This window comes from Prenolepis imparis, unplaced genomic scaffold, assembly GCF_030444845.1.
Source record: "Prenolepis imparis isolate NDT839.2.m4 unplaced genomic scaffold, iyPreImpa1.0 SCAF_13, whole genome shotgun sequence".
NCBI lineage: Eukaryota > Metazoa > Arthropoda > Insecta > Hymenoptera > Formicidae > Prenolepis > Prenolepis imparis.
Genome location: NW_028141171.1, coordinates 9369975 through 9392134, shown reverse-complemented (window position 1 = coordinate 9392134; position 22160 = coordinate 9369975). Strand labels below are relative to the sequence as shown.

The window sequence follows — 22160 nt, the reverse complement described above, 5'->3', positions numbered from 1 at the left end:
TATTAGTTTTTAATATTTTAAGACGAGCCAAAAATTCATCGATTATACATTTTAATAGTCCATTGATTAGAGAATCTTTTGGTACCAAGCTGACACCAGCGTACAAACTTTTTCATTTAATATACATATAATAAGGATGCGTCGCATAGGGTCAGCGGCAAAAAAGTATCAGTTTCTAATATTTTAAGACGAGCCAAAAATTCATCGATTATACATTTTAATAGTCCATTGATTACAGAATCTTTTGGTACCAAGCAGACACCAGCGTACAAACTTTTTCATTTGATATTCATAAAATAAGGATGCGTCGCATAGGGTCAGCGGCAAAAAAGTATTAGTTTCTAATATTTTAAGACGAGCCAAAAATTAATCGATTATCCATTTTAATAGTCCATTGATTACAGAATCTTTTGGTTCCAAGCAGACACCAGCGTACAAACTTTTTCATTTGATATTCATATAATAAGGATGCGTCGCATAGGATCAGCGGCAAAAAAGTATTAGTTTCTAATATTTTAAGACGAGCCAAAAATTCATCGATTATGCATTTTAATGGTCCATTGATTACAGAATCTTTTGGTATCAAGCAGACACCAGCGTAGAAACTTTTTCATTTGATATTCATAAAATGAGGATGCGTCGCATAGAGTCAGCGGCAAAAAAGTATCAGTTTCTAATATTTTAAGACGAGCCAAAAATTCATCGATTATGCATTTTAATAGTCCATTGATTACAGAATCTTTTGGTTCCAAGCAGACACCAGCGTACAAACTTTTTCATTTGATATACATAAAATAAGGATGCGTCGCTTAGGGTCAGCGACAAAAAAGTATCAATTTCTAATATTTTAAGACGAGCCAAAAATTCATCGATTATACATTTTAATAGTCCATTGATTAGAGAATCTTTTGGTACCAAGCAGACACCAGCGTACAAACTTTTTCATTTAATATACATATAATAAGGATGCGTCGCATAGGGTCAGCGGCAAAAAAGTATCAGTTTCTAATATTTTAAGACGAGCCAAAAATTCATCGATTATGCATTTTAATAGTCCATTGATTACAGAATCTTTTGGTTCCAAGCAGACACCAGCGTACAAATTTTTTCATTTGATGTACATAAAATAAGGATTCGTCGCTTCGGGTCCGCGACAAAAAAGTATCAATTTCTAAAATTTTAAGACGAGCCAAAAATTCATCGATTATACATTCTAATAGTACATTAATTACAGAATCTTTTGGTACCAAGCAGACACCAGCGTACAAACTTTTTCATTTGATATTCATAAAATAAGGATGCGTCGCATAGGGTCAGCGGCAAAAAAGTATCAGGTTCTAATATTTTAAGACGAGCCAAAAATTAATCGATTATATATTTTAATAGTACATTGATTACAGAATCTTTTGGTACCAACCAGACACCAGCGTACAAATTTTTTAATACGATAAACATAAAATAAGGATGCGTCGCACAGGGTCTGCGTTAAAAAAGTATCAATTTCTAATATTTTAAGACGAGCCAAAAATTCATCGATTATATATTTTAATAGTACATTTATTACAGAATTATTTGGTACCAAATAGACACCAGCGTACAAATTTTTTAACTTGATAAACATAAAATAAGGTTGCGTCGCATAGGGTCAGCGGTAAAAAAGTATCGATTTCTAATATTTTAAGACGAGCCAAAAATTCATCGATTATACATTTTAATAGTACATTGATTACAGAATCTTTTGGTACCAAGCAGACACCAGCGTACAAATTTTTTAATACGATAAACATAAAATAAGAATGCGTCGCACAGGGTCCGCGTCAAAAAAGTATCGATTTCTAATATTTTAAGCCGAGCCAAAAATTCATCGATTATACATTTTAATAGTACATTTATTACAGAATCATTTGGTACCAAATAGACACCAGCGTACAATTCTTTTAACTTGATAAACATATAATAAGGTTGCGTCGCATAGAGTCAGCGGTAAAAAAGTATCGATTTCTAATATTTTAAGACGAGCCAAAAATTCATCGATTATACATTTTAATAGTACATTGATTATAGAATCATTTGGTACCAAACAGACACCAGCGTACAAATTTTTTAATATGATATACATAAAATGAGGTTGCGTCGCATAGGGTCAGCAGCAAAAAAGTATACATTTCTAATATTTTAAGACGAGCCAAAAATTCATCGATTATACATTTTAATAGTACATTGATTACAGAATCTTTTGGTTCCATGCAGACATCAGCGTACAAATTTTTTAATACGATAAACATAAAATAAGGATGCGTCGCACAAAGTCCGCGTCAAAAAAGTATCGATTTCTAATATTTTAAGCCGAGCCAAAAATTCATCGATTATACATTTTAATAGTACATTTATTACAGAATCATTTGGTACCCAATAGACACCAGCGTACAATTCTTTTAACTTGATAAACATAAAATAAGGTTGCGTCGCATAGAGTCAGCGGTAAAAAAGTATCGATTTCTAATATTTTAAGACGAGCCAAAAATTCATCGATTATACATTTTAATAGTACATTGATTACAGAATCTTTTGGTTCCATGCAGACATCATCGTACAAATTTTTTAATATGATATACATAAAATAAGGATACGTCGTATAGGGTCAGCAGCAAAAAAGTATTAATTTCTAATATTTTAAGACGAGCCAAAAATTCATCGATTATACATTTTAATAGTACATTGATTACAGAATCTTTTGGTACCATGCAGACACCAGCGTACAAATTTTTTAACTTGATATATATAAAACAAGGTTGCGTCGCATAGTGTCAGCGGGAAAAAATTATCGATTTCTAATATTTTAAGACGAGCCAAAAATTCATTGATTATACATTTTAATAGTACATTGATTACAGAATCTTTTGGTTCCATGCAGACATCATCGTACAAATTTTTTAATATGATATACATAAAATAAGGATACGTCGTATAGGGTCAGCAGCAAAAAAGTATTAATTTCTAATATTTTAAGACGAGCCAAAAATTCATCGATTATACATTTTAATAGTACATTGATTACAGAATCTTTTGGTACCATGCAGACACCAGCGTACAAATTTTTTAACTTGATATATATAAAACAAGGTTGCGTCGCATAGTGTCAGCGGGAAAAAATTATCGATTTCTAATATTTTAAGACGAGCCAAAAATTCATTGATTATACATTTTAATAGTACATTTATTACAGAATCATTTGGTACCAAACAGACACCAGCGTACAAATTTTTTAACTTGATAAACATAAAATAATGATGCGTCGCACAGGGTCCGCGTCAAAAAAGTATGAATTTCTAATATTTTAAGACGAGCCAAAAATTCATCGATTATACATTTTAATAGTACATTGATTACAGAATCATTTGGTACCAAACAGACACCAGCGTACAAATGTTTTAACTTGATATACATAGAATAAGGTTGCGTCGCATAGGGTCAACTGTAAAAAAGTATCGATTTCTAATATTTTAAGGCGAACCAAAAATTTATCGTATATATATTTCAATAGTGTATTGTTCGCAGATTATCATTGTACCATAAGCATACCAGCGTACTACCTTTTTGGACTAATATACGTTGTATAAATCTGCGCCGTATGGGATTTGCGGATTAAAAATTTTAATTTTCGATATTTCAAAACGTGCAAAAAATTAATCTTGTATGCATTTTAACAATACATTGTCTGCACATTATTACGAATTATGCGTGACTGCATGCATATATCGCGGTAATATATGTCGAAACTCATTTCTACTGCGCATTCGGAATTCGAACTATATCAAGTTTATCGAAAAGTGTCGGACGAAATATATTTGTGACTCTAATTAAGAAAATAATTTTTGTTTTAAAAATTATATCTACGAAACCTTAATTTTAAATTTGTATTCATATCTCACTTCTATTCTTAACTTAATAAATATACTACTTCTTAATTAAATAAATATATTAGAAAATATTAATATAGTAAGGTATTTAAATTTTAAAATAGTAATATGTTATAAAAATTAAAATAGCAATATATTGTAAATAATATGTTGTAATATCTTATCCTCGATTAATATTTTTGTTACAGAAATCAGCTGATTAAAACGTTAATTTGCTAATTAATTTTTAAAATAAGAATATGTTATAACATTTAAAATAATATGTTTTAAATAATGTAATATATAATTCCTTAAACTCGATTAATATTTATAACAGCTATCAGCTGATTTCTGTCAAAAAATATTAATCGAGTTTAAGGAATTATATATTATTTTAATTTTTATAACATATTTTTATTTTAAAATTTAATTGGCAATGTAATGCTTTAATCATCTGATTTCTGTAAAAAAATATTAATGAAGTTTAAACAAACTTTATATAAATACATCATACTTTTTTTAATAAAATCGAGGAATGGCATAACGCGCGCTTGTGTTATTCTAGTCTTTTTCTAAAAAAGACATATTAAGTCGATTCTCCCAAGTATTGTTGCCTCTTTTCCGCAAAAATATTAATCAAAATTTAAAGTATTATAACATATTATTTAAAACATGTCATTATTTTATTTAATTTTATTTTGGACTAACTGTCAAACTGCTAACTGCTAACCCTCACGATGACAGCCTCTTCATGCTACAAATATAACACATAAGGCGAATGTCAAAAATATTAATCAAGTATTATAACATATTATTTAAAACATATTATTATTTTATTTTATTTTATTTTGGTCTAACTGTCAAACTGCTAACTGCTAACCCTCGTGATGACAGCCTTTCGATGCTACGAATATAACACAACGCGAATCGACAGAGAGCCAATCAGCATCGCGGAAAAGCGACAACAATGTCAATAACATGCCTTTTTTAGAAAGGGGACATTGTCTGCACATTATGATGGTACCATCAGCATATCAGCCTACAAACTTTTTGATGTAATATACGTAAAATGAATCCGCGCCGCATGGAATCCGCGGTTTAAAACTTTTAATTTTCAATTGTTTAAAGCGAGCCAAAAATTAATCTATTATATATTTTAACAGTACATTGTCTGCACATTATGATGGTACCAACAGCATACCAGCCTACAAACTTTTTGATCTATTATACGTATAATGAATCCGCGCCGTATGGGGTCCGCGGTTTAAAAATTTTAATTTTCAATATTTTAAAACGCGCCAAAAATTAATCTTTTATATATTTTAACTGTACATTGTGTGCACATTTTGATGGTACCATCAGCATATCAGCCTACGAACTTTTTGATCTAATATACGTAAAAAGAATCCGCGCCTTATGGGGTCCGCAGTTTAAAAATTTTAATTTTCAATTGTTTAAAGCGAGCCAAAAATTAATCTATTATATATTTTAACTGTACATTGTGTGCACATTTTGATGGTACCATCAGCATACCAGCCTACAAACTTTTTGATCTAATATACGTAAAATGAATTCGCGCCGTATGAAGTCCGCGGTTTAAAAATTTTAATTTTCAATTGTTTAAAGCGAGCCAAAAATTAATCTATTATATATTTTAACAGTACATTGTCGGGATATTATGATGGTACCATTAGCATACCAGCGTACAAACTGTTTGATCTAATATACGTAATATAATTGTGCGCCGTATGGGATCCGCGGTTAAAAAATTTTAATTTTCAATTGTTTAAAGCGAGCCAAAAATTAATCTATTATATATTTTGACAGTACATTGTCTGCACATTATGATGGTACCATCAGCATACCAGCCTACAAACTTTTTGATGTAATATACGTAAAATGAAACCGCGCCGCATGGAATCCGCAGTTTAAAAATTTTAATTTTCAATTGTTTAAAGCGAGCCAAAAATTAATCTATTATATATTTTAACAGTACATTGTCTGCACATTATGATGGTACCATCAGCATACCAGCCTACAAACTTTTAGTATTTTTACAGAAATCAGCTGATTAAAACGTTAATTTGCTAATTATGTTTTAAAATAAAATCGCAATCATTCTTAATGTTGTGATTATCTCGATTATCAAAAGATTCTTGTAGAAAATTCTTTTTATTCTTCACACTTTATGTTAAAGATCTAAATACTAATAACATTTATTATTTTAGATACTAAATTTTTATGCATTCATAATTAATTAATATATATTTTTTTATTAATATATATTTACATAAAAATATGTGAATTAATTATGCAATGCATAAAAATTAATTCTTCAAATATTTAACAGAGAACAAAAGAAATAGAATTTTCTACAAGAATCTTTCGATCAAAATATCTGCGCTTCCATTAAATTCGCTCGTCTGTATACGTCCGTCACGCTGCGCGTTTCGCGCGAGACTAATCGTCAATCTCGCAATCGCAATATCGCAATATCGCAATATCTCAAGAATCAGTCTCGCTCGAGACGCGCAGCGTGGTAGACGTATAGTCTGCGCTGGGCGATACCGCTGCTCAGAGTCTCGCGTGAGATGTGCAGCGTGGGGGATAAAGTATTATAACATATTACTTACAACATATTACTGTTTTAATTTATATTATAACATATATTACTATGCAATTTAATTAGCAAATTAACGCTTTATTAATATTTTTTGACAAAAATTAGCTGACTAAAGCGTTAATTTGATAATTAAATTGCATAGTAATAATAATAATATGTTATAAAAATTAAAACAGTAATATGTTGTAAGTAATATTACTTATAATACTTTAAACTTGAATAATATTTTTTGTGACAAAAATCAACTGATAACTGTTAAATTATGTTATAAAAATATGTTATATATGAAATATTCTATAAAAATTAAAATAATAATAAATTTTATATAATATATGTTATTACAATACTATATTAATATTTTTGACAGTTAACAGCTGATTTCTGTCAAAAAATATGAATCGCGAAAAAGGCATTAGGTATTATTATTAATATTATTTAAAACATTACTATCTTAATATTTTTAATATAATTATTATTTCAAAATTTAATTAGCAAATTGCTGCTATATTGATATTTCTTGACAGAAATCAGCTGATTAAAGCGTTAATTTGCTAATTAAATTTTAACATTTTGATCGATGATTTAGTCAAGAAATATATTAATAATGCGTCAAATTATGAAATTTTAATTTGCTGTTGATTAGTATAATTTTCGTGTGCTGTGTGTGTGTGTAATCTCATATGGTATTGCGAATGGCGCGGCGCATGCATATATGTATACACATACAAGGCGCGGTTAAATGCCCATGTGTTGATAGTTGATAATGCGTCAGGCGTCATAAGAGAAGGCGTCAGGTATCGGTTGACAGTTCGCGTTCGCGGCGAGACGTTAGGGCCACGTAAGGTGAAGCTGCCTGATTTCCGTTGTCACGTATTAACGTGGAATTAAACAGTGGCATCCGAACACTCATATCAGTTAGATGACGGCGCGGCGCCGTGAGTTGACAGGTCATGGGGGTCTGTTTCGCCCACTGCTTAGCGAAAATCACAGACTCCGTGTCGTACAGGTTAGAATTGGATTAGATTTGACACAGAGATACGATTACCAGAACATGTACTGATGGACAATTTTTTTGTTCAATATATACTGAGAAAAGATCTTTATATTTTAATTTTTAAATATGCCCGATATATAGCTAAATAAACACGTCGATGACTCATTGTCAGTACTATAGTTGTATGATTCATAGTTGGGTTGGTACACAACTCTCAATGAAGTTATTAATATTGCGAATGAATGAAAAGTTGTAGGAGATATATCGAATCTTTTGCTCTAGTAGTTTTGCTCTAGTAGTATTCATCTTCATCACTAATTTGTCGTAGATTATAATTAAGTATATTTATCAAACCAATATATAAACTGATATTTTGTTCTTTTAATATTTTCTTGGCCTTTTTTGTACGTTGCAGATTCTATCAAAGACATACCAGAATGCCTTTTCAAGAAGAAGAACAAGCTGAGGTACATATTGAAATTTCCTTTTACCATACTATTGATATGAGTAATTTTGATGCTATCGTTTATGCTTATAGTTCATGGATGCCGAAGAACATGAAGACCAAACTAAAAAATCAAAAAGGTATAAAAATCAATTTTAACTTTAATTATAATTAAAAATTGATGATATTAATGTTGTACTTATTTATCATGCTTACTGGATATAGCCTGTTATCATTTCTCTCTTTAAAAAGATTTAAGGTAAAGGCATGTATATATTTTATATTTCATTTATTGTTAGTATATTTAAAGATAATATTATAAAATATGGGGGTTATATTCCAAAGTTGCATGAACTGGCAATACCGTACAATAAATATGACAAAAAGCAAGTCAGTACCTGTTTTATAAACTTTCAGAATTCTATATTTTCATTTAGAATTCATGGAATAATTTTGGGAAAATATATTTATCACTTCCACTTTGCAACAAATTTGTTAATTTATGCAATAAAATATTTGAATTATAGAAAAAGCACGGGGTTCCAGTGACTTTAGAATTATTGGAAGACGGAGGATGGACACGAGGTGGTAATAAGTATACCAGATTGAGTTCTAGAAATGTTTCTACGAGGTATATTATATTATTCCTTAATTCTGATAACGTGCGCGCGCATTTGCAAAGATAAATGTCATGAAATCTAATTATACAATTATTTTTAGCTCTGGACTAGATACATCACTTCAAATTCTCAATGCAAAAACATTAATGAAACAACAAATTTATGTTTCTTCTACTCCGGGATCGTCGCTCGATCTTGAATGGGAACACGAAGGTAATCAAATCATTACATCATTTTTCTAAATCTTACAATACATAAATTGTATTTGTGCAGGATTGTCTCTACCAATCATGAATAATGAGAATGAAAATACAGAGAATTCTTTAACACAAACATCGGTTAACAATAGTCAACCATCTAGCTTGACAGCATCTCCGTGGTCCAGAGTTTCAAGCCCGAATAGTTTAGAGTGGGATCCAGTGGAACCAGATGTGGTATGTGTCGATATAGAGACTGAACAGCTTCTAACTGAGATAGAAAGATTAACAGATAGAGCTCTAAAAGAAACTGCTGAATGGACTAACACTCATACTAGCTGATAAACGATTTCATTATATAATTAACGGAATTGTTTGTATTTTTGTATTATAAAAATTCATTATAAAGTTAAAATAGATGCCCTGTACTTTCAAAAAATACAAAGAGATATTATTTCGATATTACTATTCTTGAAACAATATAACTGCGTTTATATTGTTTTAAAAATATGTATTTTTTGTACAACTTAGAATATATATATTGAGCACATAAAAATCTAACAAAGAGGATACCTGTGTTGTGCATAGCGTATCTTATAGTAATCTGTAACGTGGAAAAAGAAATTATGTCAAATTATCAAATCAAGGAAATCTTTTCACAATATACGCATATGTACGGTACTTATATACATAAATAAAAGATATATTTCTTGTTTCTAATTTAAACGTAAAATATTTGCTTGCTTAAATGGAATTGAAGTTTAGCATGAACTTTAAAACCATTAACGTTTTTATTTTCGCTATTAACTTACACACAGCTTCCATATGACAATAAATTATTTACAAATAAAATGTGCCACAATAAATTTTCTTTAAATTTTCTTAATATATCTGCACTTAAAATGATTTGTTTTGATATGAAATAATATATATGAAAGTAATATAAGTTGCTTATATATATATATAAATTACATGCAATATATGTACAAAAGATTCTATTATAGCATATTTTCTATGTAATTTTCAAGCTATTGTAAAAGGGTATTGAATCAATTTAAAACATATATACAGTTTAAAGTATACACACACCAACAAATAAAATAATTAAAAAATAGCAAATGTACAAAAAAATCAATTTCCAATAAGGAATTATTTTATTGTAATGGAAAGAGCACGTGTAAAACTATCTAAAACATAAATTAAGTATTACATAGGCTATAGAAGCACGTACGCGGATTTCGGTGCGTTGATTCCAACGAAAATTAAGTTTTCGTTGGAATCAAATCTATCTAAAACAATTAAACGGTAAATGTAGAATGCCTTAATATAGATAATAAAGATTGTGAAGTTTGTTATAGTTTATGACTGTGTTACTTATATATTTTTAATGCACACATTACTATATACATATATATAATTTTTTTTATCTATTGTGCAACATATACATGACCTAAATGTGACTCACGCAGATTTAAGAAATACTTTTTTTTTCAAATTTTTGGGCGCTAAGAATAAATATTCTTTAATCTAAAAAAATTCATATCAATTCAAAGTATAGAGAAATGTTTAATGAGTGGAATTGAGAAATATTATTATACATGAACTGTAATGAATGTTAAGAAGTAATATGTTTATATATGCTTTAATAAATAATTACTTTATTATATTTTTCTATGTACATACAAAAAATCAATTTAGACAATATCCTGCTCTAAATCCTCTTCCTCTAACAGATTATATTATACATTAAATTTTATTACAGTGTGGCTATACACATATGAAAAGTGTACGAAAGCTATAGAATTACACATATATCTCTGTATAGCTTATATGTTTATTACAAAATATTATCATATTAGGCTATTGCACAATATAATTTACCGATAAAAATAATATACTGATTTTAATTATATGAATATATTTTATTTATATGTAGGCAGCACAAAAAGATATTCAAAGATAATAATTATTACAAAATTAACAAAGGATTTATTATTGACAACTAATATATAATATTAAAATCTCGAATTAGTCGCCATTTAATATAGTATGTGTATAATGTTGTTCATAGTTTTTTTTTCAATACTACAATTAAACAAAAGCGACTAGTAAATATACTAATTCAACAATATTAACTGAAAAATTTATCTCTATTCTAGCAAAAGTAAAATACTCACGGATTTATAAGATAAATATGAGTGCAGTTCTACAAGAACACAAAATATAGCGATATGTATTAATATATATTAATGCATACTTTCGTCGTGTATTATATACGCGTTTTTATGAAAATCAGATAGTTTGCATTACATATGAATCTGATTGTGTTTTGTCTTAACAATCTATAAAACATGTATAAAATTTACTTTATTTTCATGACATATTAAACGAGAAATAATCGTCGTAAGATTAACAGAATAATCGCGGATACTAATGAGGCGATAAGAATACTCCAAAATAAATCGTTTGAAGAGGACATTGTCTCTACGCGATTTAGAATAATATCAGGTTGTTGACGGTCTACATTTTCTGCCGAAAACATTTCCACGTTACGGTGCCGCATTTCGCTTTCGGGTGAACTTTCCGTATTATCCGCAAAGGATACATCTGACGTAGGTGAGTCATCGGCCTATAATAACATTTTTTTATTTATTTATTTAAGTATTTGCATTAAAATACGACTTTTTAAATTACACAATAATTAAATGTATACATGTTTAGAATATTACTTCCATTATAAATTTCATAATTATTTACCTTTAGGGCAATTGTATTTAGCATAGTTTGCTCTTCCTCAGTAATAGGTTTTTTAACCGAGTTCTTGGACAACAAGTTTACAACCTTTCCACATGTATCACATTGCCAGTTCAATGATCTGGAATGCAACAATCAATCATAAATAAGAATATGATTTTTCACGACGTTATAATCATTAATCATGTATAATATAAATACTTTTTCGCAAGCTTTTGTCGTTCCTCAGTACTATAATCTAACGCTCCAATGGTGCCGCTTCCTGGTGTAGGCATGAAAGCTATCAGAGCCAACAGCGCTGTTCTAATACTCCATGATGGTTGCCACGTTTCAGGATGGTGGCCAGAAATACTCAGACATATTTTCTTGTTTGTTTCAAAACGTCCATTTGGCTAAGTCAAAAGAACATGTAACATTGTTATGATGTAATCTATATACCGTAGCATAATCTATATATTGTATATAGTCCCTGATACATCTACTTACTGTCAACAAAATGATATTTGGTGGTTTCATAGGGTACTCTGGTGGTAGTAAGATCCTCCCATGATAAATACCACCCTCAAAGTCTGTGGATGGTGGTCCTTGCACCGTAAAATGCCATTCAAATAGATTATCCTCAAGAGGAGATGCGTAATACTCTTCGGTAGCTTCGTGCAATTCCTGCGCCTCTCTCATTAATCTTTTCACAGCTGAAACATATAATAATACATTGATTTTTGTAATATTTAAGATGTCGTTTTATGCATTTGCGTTATTTCGTGCTACCTAATGCCAATATATGGAGATGTTCTTCCACTGACATTTGACATTTATGTATGTACGTACTTTACATAGCATGAAATAATGCAAATGTATAGAAAAAAATGTGTTTAAAAAACCAACGATATAAAACTTAGCCTTGAATATTGGCAACTAATGACCGAACCACGTATGTGTGACACCTTCGTATACATTTAACGTTTAAAGTTGCGCAAACGATGTTTGACACGTCAAAACAATTAAAATATACCGGCGCAATTAGCATATCGATATACATTGACTCACCTGGGCTCTTCGCGTTGTACTTTCCTTCGAATGACATTTTCGCATACGGTGGCTTTTCCTCGGCTCTTTCTAGCTCTGGATCTCGATACTTTTCCTTCTGTCCGCTTCCTCGAAGCGCAGGTTAAATGTCGAAATGGAGAAAATACAACAACGCCGGACGACAAAGCGCGCACCGACACTTTCTCTCTCTCTCTCTACGCGCTGATCCACGAACAGCTGATCACGCGAATGTTTCTCGTTCACATATTTATGTCGGCGTCGTTGCGATATCTCCGAAATGATTTTCGGCGTTGAGGCTCGAAAAAGAAGCTTGCCTTCGTCGTCGAGTCCTCGCGCGTCCGCCGCGAAATATGACGTTAACTCGCAGTCACACTCGCGTTTATCGTTTGCCCCCCCCCCCCCTCACCCCCCGCCAAGGTTTGAGGCCCCTTGAATCCCGCAACCTTGTGCGCCAGAGAGGAAAGAAATCGTCAATGAATCTGAATAAATTCCTCGCGACCAATTCCTTCTCCGTCCTTCATACTGGCCGAAATGCGATGATGCTCGGTGATTTTATTCACTTTTCTGGTTACGAATGATGAATAATAAATACATCGAATGAGGTAATAAAAAAAAACTGACGTTAAAAGCAATAAGATTTATTAATAGAAACAGGATCAATTTTGGAAAAAAAACGTGCGATTGATAGTTCTTATCGAAAACCTACGTTATTTACTTGTATTTTTGAGAATTTGCATCGATAGACATAATACGTTACGTCATCAGAATTATACGAGTTTTGCAAATATATATAGCAATAATATATTATTTTTGTTTTTTTATATAATACTTGAGATACGCGTAGATATCATATCTGGTTTTTATGTTTCGCACGTTATTTATCTAGATAAATGTCTTATTAAGCGATATCGTCTTCAATTTTTATACTTAAATATATAAATATGCTATATATTATTCTAGCTCTAAAGAGATTTCAAACGTTATGCTTTACAAATAAAAATAACAAAAATAACAACAATATGTCAAATAATATATTACACGCAAATTTTTGATGTTGTTTTATTTAAATTCTAAATTTATTATATATTTTTATTTTTGTATCCTGAATTCATATTTCTATAATATTTTTTTTACACACATTAAATAAACATTCATCTGTACGTTTAATTTTCGGCAAACAAAAGTATTTCGATTTATTTCTGTAAATAACGATATATAGAGATATTTCCATAACAAAATTTTATTTTAATAATATTATTTCCCATAATGGCAAATAATTACAATATTATAATTATAATATTTTAATATTTCATAACATTTTTGTGAAAAATACTCAACGAGTGTTTGAAGAGAGGAACAACATACACACACGTGATACGAGTTTTCGTGGAAATTATAGACTTTATTTTTAGAATATTCTAAATATCATAAAACAACGTAAACATTCACAACAGATGGGAATAGGGTGTTATTTATATAATAGTAATAATAATGTCATTATGTGTTACCGTAATAATTAATCGTTATGAATATATCGTCTCTCATGACGTATTTATATAATTATATGTATAAGTAAGATTTTCTCTTTTATTTATTTATGTAATAATTACTCATTTGGGTATCCTCTCCACACGACAATGATAATTATAATAGTGAAGACGATATCAATAATGATAAGAATTGTGTAACGTTAACCATAATAATAATGATAATAATAATAGTACCAATGGGTCTATATACGTGTCATGTACATGTATATATAAACAAATATAATATATATATATATATATATATATATATATATATATGTATATGCTCTTATTCTCTTAAGAAAGGGATAGAGTCACAATGGCGCTAAACAATAATGTGTATGCGATCTCGCTTATTTTGTCGTTCTCCTCGGGATCAGAGAGAGTTCTCACTTCTATAAAGTATTTTAGCCAAAGATCTTAGGAGTAAGTCTCGTAATAATAAGTAGATAATAGTAAACGCACGTATATATATGTACAGTTCTTTTTTTCTTTATCGTTGAATGCCATTCTTCTTGAATGCCGCGAGTATATCAGAGTAATAAGCCCGATTATATGGCTGTCGCATATGATGCCGATTTCGCCCGATGGATGTGCTCCAAGGATATCCACATCCCCTTGTCTTTTCGTTAATGTCTTTTTTTAATGATTTTTTAGTATCGTTGTGACGAAGAAAAGGTACCTTTTCTCTCTCGCGTATGAAAAAGCGCACGCTTTTTTTTAGAAAACAAAGTCCGACGCATCCAAATTTCTAAGTTTCTCGTGGAATGTTGCGAGTATAATTAATTTTGATACTTACCAAGGAAAATTTATTAAAGAAACTCCTCTATTTTATAAAATGGTAATATAGAAAGACATTTAGCAAATTGTGATAGAAATAATTCTTTCAGAGAGATGCGCGACTTCTCTTTAAAAGCTCATCGCGTTTTGATATCGTTTTAATCAGTTATATAAGTTGTCGACTTATCCGCGACAAATCTAATTATTTTCTCGAGTCTAATGAACCTTCGCGAAAATGATGAAGTATATACGATCCAGCTTTCGTCACTTGGACCATTTCAATCCATTATATTTTCCGTTCTATTATTTTTGTTCTCGGGAGGACACATCACATCCACCGGGCGACGCTCGCGTGAAAGGAACGAGAGAAACAGAGTCTAGGACTACAAATCTTTTTTTTCTTTTTTGGTTTGGAAAAGTAGTTAAAATCGCAATCTCCGATGTGCATTTTCTTTTCTCCTCAATTGCGGCCCGTTCATTAAATCCTGGGCCGCACATTTCGCGCGTGTCGCGCGCGCAATTCGGGAATTATTTATTATGTTAAAAACGCCAAACACACGATGCTGGCAGAGCGTAGAAAATAGATCTAATTAAACGACACACTATACAGGTACAATTATTAAATAGGGAAATGTGTGACCACGCCCATGTGCTTGCAGACTTCGCCGCGAGAAAATATATCAATAAATGGATTATACAAATGAAGAAACATCAAAGGTATTTTCTATGTTCGCGAAATATAAGGGATCTATCGAATAGAAATACGTTAACTGCGACATAAATGTATCTACAAGACCGACCCTTTTCTCTTCATTTCCTGGGACAATGGTTTTTCTTTTTTTTTTAGTCGTTCGTTAAAAGAGAGAGCATTAAGGTAATCTATCTCTTCCGCGCATCATTTGCAAAAAACAATCGTGCAAGTGATACGCAGGCGAACGTTGCACGCCTTAAACCTTAAACAATTGGGCCCACGACGCGTTCGTACGATGCAGGCCCGTTGTACCAATGTCAGTTAGCGTATTATTATATAAAGACTGCGATTAAAATAACTGATTGTGGGAGATTCTTTTCGTCTACGTTATTTTATTGCTCGCTCGATCGGGATATCGCTGCTCCAACGACGACGACAATTAATTATTCTTGCGAAGATCGAGTCTCGTTCTTCTGTGTACCTAATCGTAGCGAACGAAAGAAGCGAGTGAATGTCTAATAAAAAAATCGCTAACCCGAGGTAGCCAACTCGTGTAGTGCAACTGACCCCTCCGTACATACGCTTTCTTATCACGCGCCCTTAAAACCACGATATGTACATACGGTTCAGCGATTTAGCTAGCCGCAGATCGCAAGCCGTTAGTAACAAGCAGCCAATGACATTTAACGATAGTTACAAAACAATCGTAACAGTACGATATAATATACTATATAGATATATATATACATACGCACAACGGGCATGTGTATGTACACATACATATATACACTGTATTCTCTCACTGCCCTTATAGCGATTAGTACACGATAATAATCAGTCGTAACAGGTACATAAAATTGTTTCTCGGTGAACTCGATTAGTTGCGTTCGATGCGACTCGAAAGAGGAAAGTTTCTCCGAAAATTTTTTCCTTCTCGCGGTATCTCGCTGATGAAAGAGGAAAAAGGGAAGAAAATGAGATCTTGGAGGTAAGAGTATGTAGAAGAAGCACGTGGTTTCGGCAATAGCAAGAACGTTTTCATGTTAAGGCGTGTGATAAGATACAGCAGGACGCGAAAAATGCAAATTACACAATGTAAATCATCCTGCTGCTTTAGAGTATAAAAAAATTCTTAATTATATCCGGATGTATACAATTATAAAAATTAATTACAGAATGCAGATATACCTTCGAATTTGTATAATTTCTGCGATAACAAAAATTATCTCGTTGTTAAACTCGAATCTCGACAAGGTCTTTGCTTATCACACACCCTAGAACATCTTACTAAACGCGAGAGACCATAGATACATAATAAAAGTACACCATCGCGAGTTTGCGTTTAGAACGCAACGTAGCCACAGAAGAATCACACACAGCACTTTAATTATTTCGCTTAGCACATAAAAAGAAAAAAAAAAAAAAAAAGAAAAGGAAAAATAGCGAATCTTGCTGTACGAAGGTGCAAGCTTCTCCCCTGAAAAACGTTTTCGAGCAAAATTAAGCGATTCTATTACTAATGAACTCTCAGTAATGAGACGTGTCGCTCGAACGATTTACTTATACATAGGTATGTCGCGTGTGAAGAAATGAGATTGTACGCGAGAAATATATAGACAATACAAGCTCTGTGTATATCTACTTCACCTTTGAGGAATTTAAAGTCGGTATTTTTTTCTAGGTAAAAAATACTATTGATTTTCATTTTTCATACTATTTATAAATGTTGAAATCTTACTTTTTTTCAGCCCCGTTAAAATAAGATCCATTTGAGCAGAAATGAGTCATGTTTCAGTCGCTTTTAAATAAAAAACCATCTATACTTCGACATGTAATATTGCTTTTGAAAGAGAACCGACCCGAAATCGCACAATAAATTCGTAAGTGAAATTTGTCATCGCAAAACACTGCATACATGTATCGCATATATTAACATTGTACACCTATTTTTCTCGCGTACATATTATGTATAAGACCCGAAATTCGCGTTCTACATACATTATGGTAATACTATGGCATGTATTATTTGCACGTCTATGAAAAGTAGGACACGTATATTCGTCACGACGCTGTATTTCCAAATGAATGAAACGGGATGTCTTCGTGTCGATGGTATGATCGCATGCTGTCAGGTCGTTCTGTGCAGGAATAAATAATCGAACCGAGAGATTTAAGTGATATAGAGTCACAGCTCCCAATATAAAATAATTCGTTTTGATCGCAATAACTCTACAATCTACGAGATTCTGCTATGTTACAGAGAAAGCGCGAGAAGTTTCTTCGTCACGCTACAATATATAACCGAGGAAGACCTTTTCTTCGAAAGAAAGAACGAGATGAATGTGTGATTCACACAGACTAATCGAATTGGATTAAATGTTTTTCATAAAAAAAAAAAAAAACAATGTCGAAGGTGCGTTTATTCGAGTATAGTAGAGTGCGAATCAAAGCGTAAGTTGATTGAAAACGATTGGAAATATCTAAACAAGGCACAAGACTGTTATTCGAAAAATGGATGGTCCGTGAAAGTTTCATGCATGCAAAAGGGAAGTCTTTTTAAATCTATATATATTCTCCGCGTTGTTATTTTCCTCGTAATAATATCTCCGTAGGATAGATCACTTCTACAACCAAAGATAGACGGGAACGACTTGTGTGAATCGCGTTCTGTATCATCATTATCGTGTCATCCTCGTCTTATCGTAGCTCAAGCGACAATTAGAATGTGAGTATCAACGCATATTGCGCTTATATATTATTATAATTTGACCCGCGTGCCATTCCATTTTGAGATGAATCGCGCTCTTCGTGTTTCGTGATAGCCGTAATTAACGATAGTAGGTAGGATGATGATGGCAATAATATAATAATTAAATGAATAATAATTATCGTAATAATAACGCGATGTTTGTTAATATCAGATAATCAACATTGTAATGTATATGTATACACGTCTGTATACAGGGTATCCCGGAATTATCGAGACTCCTCATCCAGAAAATCTTTGGTCGATTTAGATTCGCTTTTTTTCGTTATAAAACAGAAGTGTTATGACATTGACGCTTTGCGAATTACTAAGCGATTGAAAGTGAAGAGATTTGAAAATTTTCATCAAAGAAAAATTGCGAGAAGGAATTCTTAGATGAAAAGGGGAATGACGATAGTTCCGAGGCATCCTGTATATATGTAGTGTTCCTTTTTATGTATATATGTATATTTATATATATTCATATTTATAATTATATAATATGTATTATTTATAATCGTGTGTGTATATTATATTATATATTTCATTATTATTTAACACATTCTTTTGTACAAGTAAATTAATTAAGAATAAGTACAACTTTTTTTTTGGTAGCAAAGAGAGATAGAATTATTATTCACTGTATATTTTATATCGTAGTGAGAAGAGAGAGAGATATATATCTTATATTTCATTTATATTATAATATTCCTTCATTACCTTTATTATGTTTCAGACCGTAATGCTGACCCATTCGGCTTCCGGAGAGATGCTTTTCTGTCTCGAATCTCTCTCTTATCTTTTTCTCCCTTTTCCGATACCCGAGATATGATTAGGCTCGCGATCTTCCGCGCTGCTCGTCGACGCTATAAAATTCAGCCACGCGAAGCTCGCTAAAGCGCGACGTCTCGATTTTCTAGAGAAGAGGTAGAAAAAACAGCGAAAACACGACGATAAAATCCCGCGACACGATCGCGCGAGCGATTATTATTACTATATAAATATTACACGAGAGACGAGAGTAAGCCGCCCTCGATTCTGATTATATCCTTCGTGACGTCACGCGCGAGAGCGCGATATGAGCGCGCGACAGCGCGAACGATCGAAGCGGAAGCGTCTCGACGATCGCATTTGTTTTTTTTTTCCTTTTTTTTTACACGATTATTCTAACCTCGTAGAATCGTTTCTTATATATCCGAAATAAGTAACTCGCAAAAATGTAATTACCACCACGAAACTTCCGGCACTTCGTCATTTTTGCAATACGATTCTCAGATATTTGTCGTCTCACGCTCGGCCGTTCTGTTCCGTTTGTCGCCTGTTGTCGGCGAGGATCCACCTATGACTTCTTATTACGACGAGAGCCGGAGCGCACACGTTCAACATAAGAATAGAACAAACGATTTTTTTTGTTGCATGCGCGATGCAGAGTGCTGGCTTCTTTAAAACGCGTGGTCCTCTTTCTCTAACTCGTACTAGCTCGCGTAATTTCTTCAGCACCATTATGACCTACTATCGGATTTTAATTCCGCGCCTATTGGCCGAGTTCACGCCCGGATGGCGTATTACGATCGCTCTCTATCGGGCGCATATATATATCCGCAATCACTCTTCAATTTACACGGCTCTTTGCTCTTTCTAGCAAATCTTGTGCGACTAGTCGGGGCAAGAGATATGCATCACATGTCTAAACCGAGTGTACACGTGTCGTATGTACATGTAATATGCGTTATGGATTTTTTTCTCGTTCATACGATCGAGCCACTTCCGAGAGATTCTTGGCGTCTCGTCAGAGCGTACTGCTATATCCAAAAATGTGTCTCGTTTTTGACATACGAAGTTTTTTTATATCCACTCATCTATGATATCACAAAATATATGTAACGAAACGGAAGTTCATAGAGATCACACGTAACAAAGACAATATATTCGAGTCCGATGTACTATATATGTTATGTAATTAATTATACGCGAGAGAGATTCTTGATATCCTAATTGATGGCGTTTAACAAAATACGCGATGATCGATATCGCGATTGAGACCAACTAAATCCTGATGATCGTTATTCAATGTAACGCGATTCATCATGAGATATAACTTAAGATAATAGATAACGAATATCTTGCGTGTTCCTTCAATACGAGATACGTGCTGTGCGCAATTCCAGAAAATTGGGACACAACGAAAACGAGATATATATTTTCTTCCATTATTGCACGAGAATGAATTCGAATGAATCCTCGGGGCAGAACGGCCAAGATAGATTATGCTCGTAATGACTGTAATTGGAAACGATGCGCGCGCTCGACGTACATTTCTTTCGCGCGTAATTATATCGCACGCGCGGCAGCGAAAAACACGATATTCGGATTACAATAATGAATAATTAATAATAATAATGATCATAATAATAATAATTAATTATAATATATAATATATATATGTATAATATTTATAATATTTATGTATATTAAATAAATTCTCCGATATTATATATATATGTATATGTTTATATATATATATAATTTATGACTTAACCCTAAGCTTAGCTCGACTTAAGATTTAATAAGTAACCCCACCCCGTAGTGCGGGGGATGCGTCATCCAGGGCGGACACATCTTAAGAACCTAGTAAAATCCTAAAACCGGAAGCTCCGCCGTGACGACAGGCCAGCTGCCTCTTTTGTTTCTTTGGCGGAGACCGCTCATCCTCGTTCTCTCTCTCTTTTTTATCGTTCTCTGCCTCTCATTCTCTCTCTTTCACACTGTACGATATCTCTCATTAGACAAACGTAACCGCGCGCGCGGGCTCTGTTCGTTCCATCTCTCTTTCTCGTTTTTCCGCGTTCTTCGGAGAAAGGAAAGAGAGAAATGACACCCGGGAGAGGAAAGGGAATATACTCTCTCGTGCATGAACGTTCAATACGAGGTCGATTCGTAAACGGATCTATCTATAAGATATATCGTTCGAAGGTTTCGCTCCTCGTCGATTCGTGCAGACGCGCACGTATGTACATCGAGTAGATTAGCCGTGAGAAACACGCGGATAATGAATATTAATTAGTGGAAAGAGAGAAAGAGAAAGAGCGAAAGGTAGAGAAAGCGAGAACGAGGAGAAAAGAGAACAAGAAGATATAATCGCATGAACGATCGAGAAAGAGAAAGAAAGAGATTGGAGAACGTCATGCGCGCGCGGTTCATTGCAGAAGGGATTATATCGCTAACATTCTCGTTTCTTTTTAATTCGCGCGTATATAGTACGCAAAAAAAAAAAAAAAAAAAAAAAACAGGCAGATCCTCGAAGAAGAGAAGTCCCGCTGAAACGCCTGATCGGACGTTTTCCGATGATGATGCGGTTCCTTTTACTCGGCTGACTTGCTTTCTTTCGCTGCGCGCGCACCAGGATCCGATGACAATGCTCGTTGGAAACTGCATCGACGAGAAACCGCATGTATCTGTCTATCCGTCCGTTCCTGATCTTCCTTCTTGCGACGGCTTCTTTTGACACCTCGATGGACAGCGCACTAGTTGTAACAACCGGGGGAGGGAAGGGAGAGACGAGCAATGGTTTGCAAATGTTCGGTGGTGACGGCGATAACGCCAGGATCTTAGGACTCGTCCACGCCATCTAAAAAAATTCACCATTCACATTAATGAATTTACATCAAGCTTACAATTGTCTTCGATATTTTCATATAAAATGCTATTCTATTCCAAAATTCGTATTAGTTTTTTCTTATATATAGGCTTGAATATCATATAGTAGTACAAATATAAGGTAACACATATCTAGATTGTTGTAGATCAAACTTATGTCATAATTAGTAGGTTTTCG

At 32.7% G+C, this 22160-nt stretch overlaps 3 protein-coding genes across 10 annotated transcripts in view; 1 reads left to right on the top strand and 2 right to left on the bottom strand.

The window, feature by feature from the left end:
- The first annotated feature begins 7275 nt into the window (after positions 1-7275).
- On the top strand, positions 7276-10138 carry LOC145944608 (uncharacterized). 2 transcript variants are annotated; one of them, XM_083053044.1, is made up of 7 exons: positions 7276-7528; positions 7932-7983; positions 8055-8101; positions 8187-8226; positions 8489-8592; positions 8682-8794; positions 8855-10138. In XM_083053044.1, exons 1-7 carry the CDS (start codon positions 7473-7475, stop codon positions 9118-9120), a joined length of 678 nt encoding a protein of 225 aa, XP_082909170.1. In that variant the 5' UTR covers positions 7276-7472; the 3' UTR covers positions 9121-10138. The 2 variants fall into 2 exon arrangements, with proteins under 2 accessions (XP_082909170.1, XP_082909171.1); XM_083053045.1 differs by having other exon boundaries at positions 7277-7528; positions 8187-8220.
- Positions 10139-10462: 324 nt separating this feature from the next.
- Positions 10463-12700, bottom strand: LOC145944554 (ubiquitin-conjugating enzyme E2 J1). The gene is made up of 5 exons (XM_083052950.1): positions 12580-12700; positions 12019-12224; positions 11734-11924; positions 11536-11653; positions 10463-11407 (listed from the first exon to the last, which is right to left on the bottom strand). The coding sequence occupies exons 1-5, from the start codon at positions 12614-12616 to the stop codon at positions 11162-11164; spliced, it is 798 nt and encodes a 265-aa protein (XP_082909076.1). The 5' UTR covers positions 12617-12700; the 3' UTR covers positions 10463-11161.
- A 1103-nt stretch (positions 12701-13803) lies between these two features.
- LOC145944552 (serine/threonine-protein phosphatase 2B catalytic subunit 2) overlaps positions 13804-22160 on the bottom strand; it is a 125763-nt gene continuing 117406 nt past the window's right edge. For all 7 annotated transcript variants that reach the window (XM_083052949.1, XM_083052942.1, XM_083052943.1 and 4 more), the window contains one exon: positions 13804-21953. The gene's annotated coding sequence lies outside the window, so the exon portion shown is untranslated. The remainder of the gene's footprint in view (positions 21954-22160) is intronic.

Coding starts and splice junctions, on each gene's coding strand:
- LOC145944608 (XM_083053044.1), top strand. CDS start 7,473: ATGGGGGTCTGTTTCGCCCACTGCTTAGCGAAAATCACAGACTCCGTG. Junction 7,529..7,931: donor ACAGACTCCGTGTCGTACAG/GTTAGAATTGGA, acceptor TGTACGTTGCAG/ATTCTATCAAAGACATACCA. Junction 8,227..8,488: donor TAAAAAGATTTAAGGTAAAG/GCATGTATATAT, acceptor TTTGAATTATAG/AAAAAGCACGGGGTTCCAGT.
- LOC145944554 (XM_083052950.1), bottom strand. CDS start 12,616: ATGTCATTCGAAGGAAAGTACAACGCGAAGAGCCCAG. Junction 11,654..11,733: donor CGACAAAAGCTTGCGAAAAA/GTATTTATATTA, acceptor GTTGCATTCCAG/ATCATTGAACTGGCAATGTG. Junction 11,408..11,535: donor TAAATACAATTGCCCTAAAG/GTAAATAATTAT, acceptor ATGTTATTATAG/GCCGATGACTCACCTACGTC.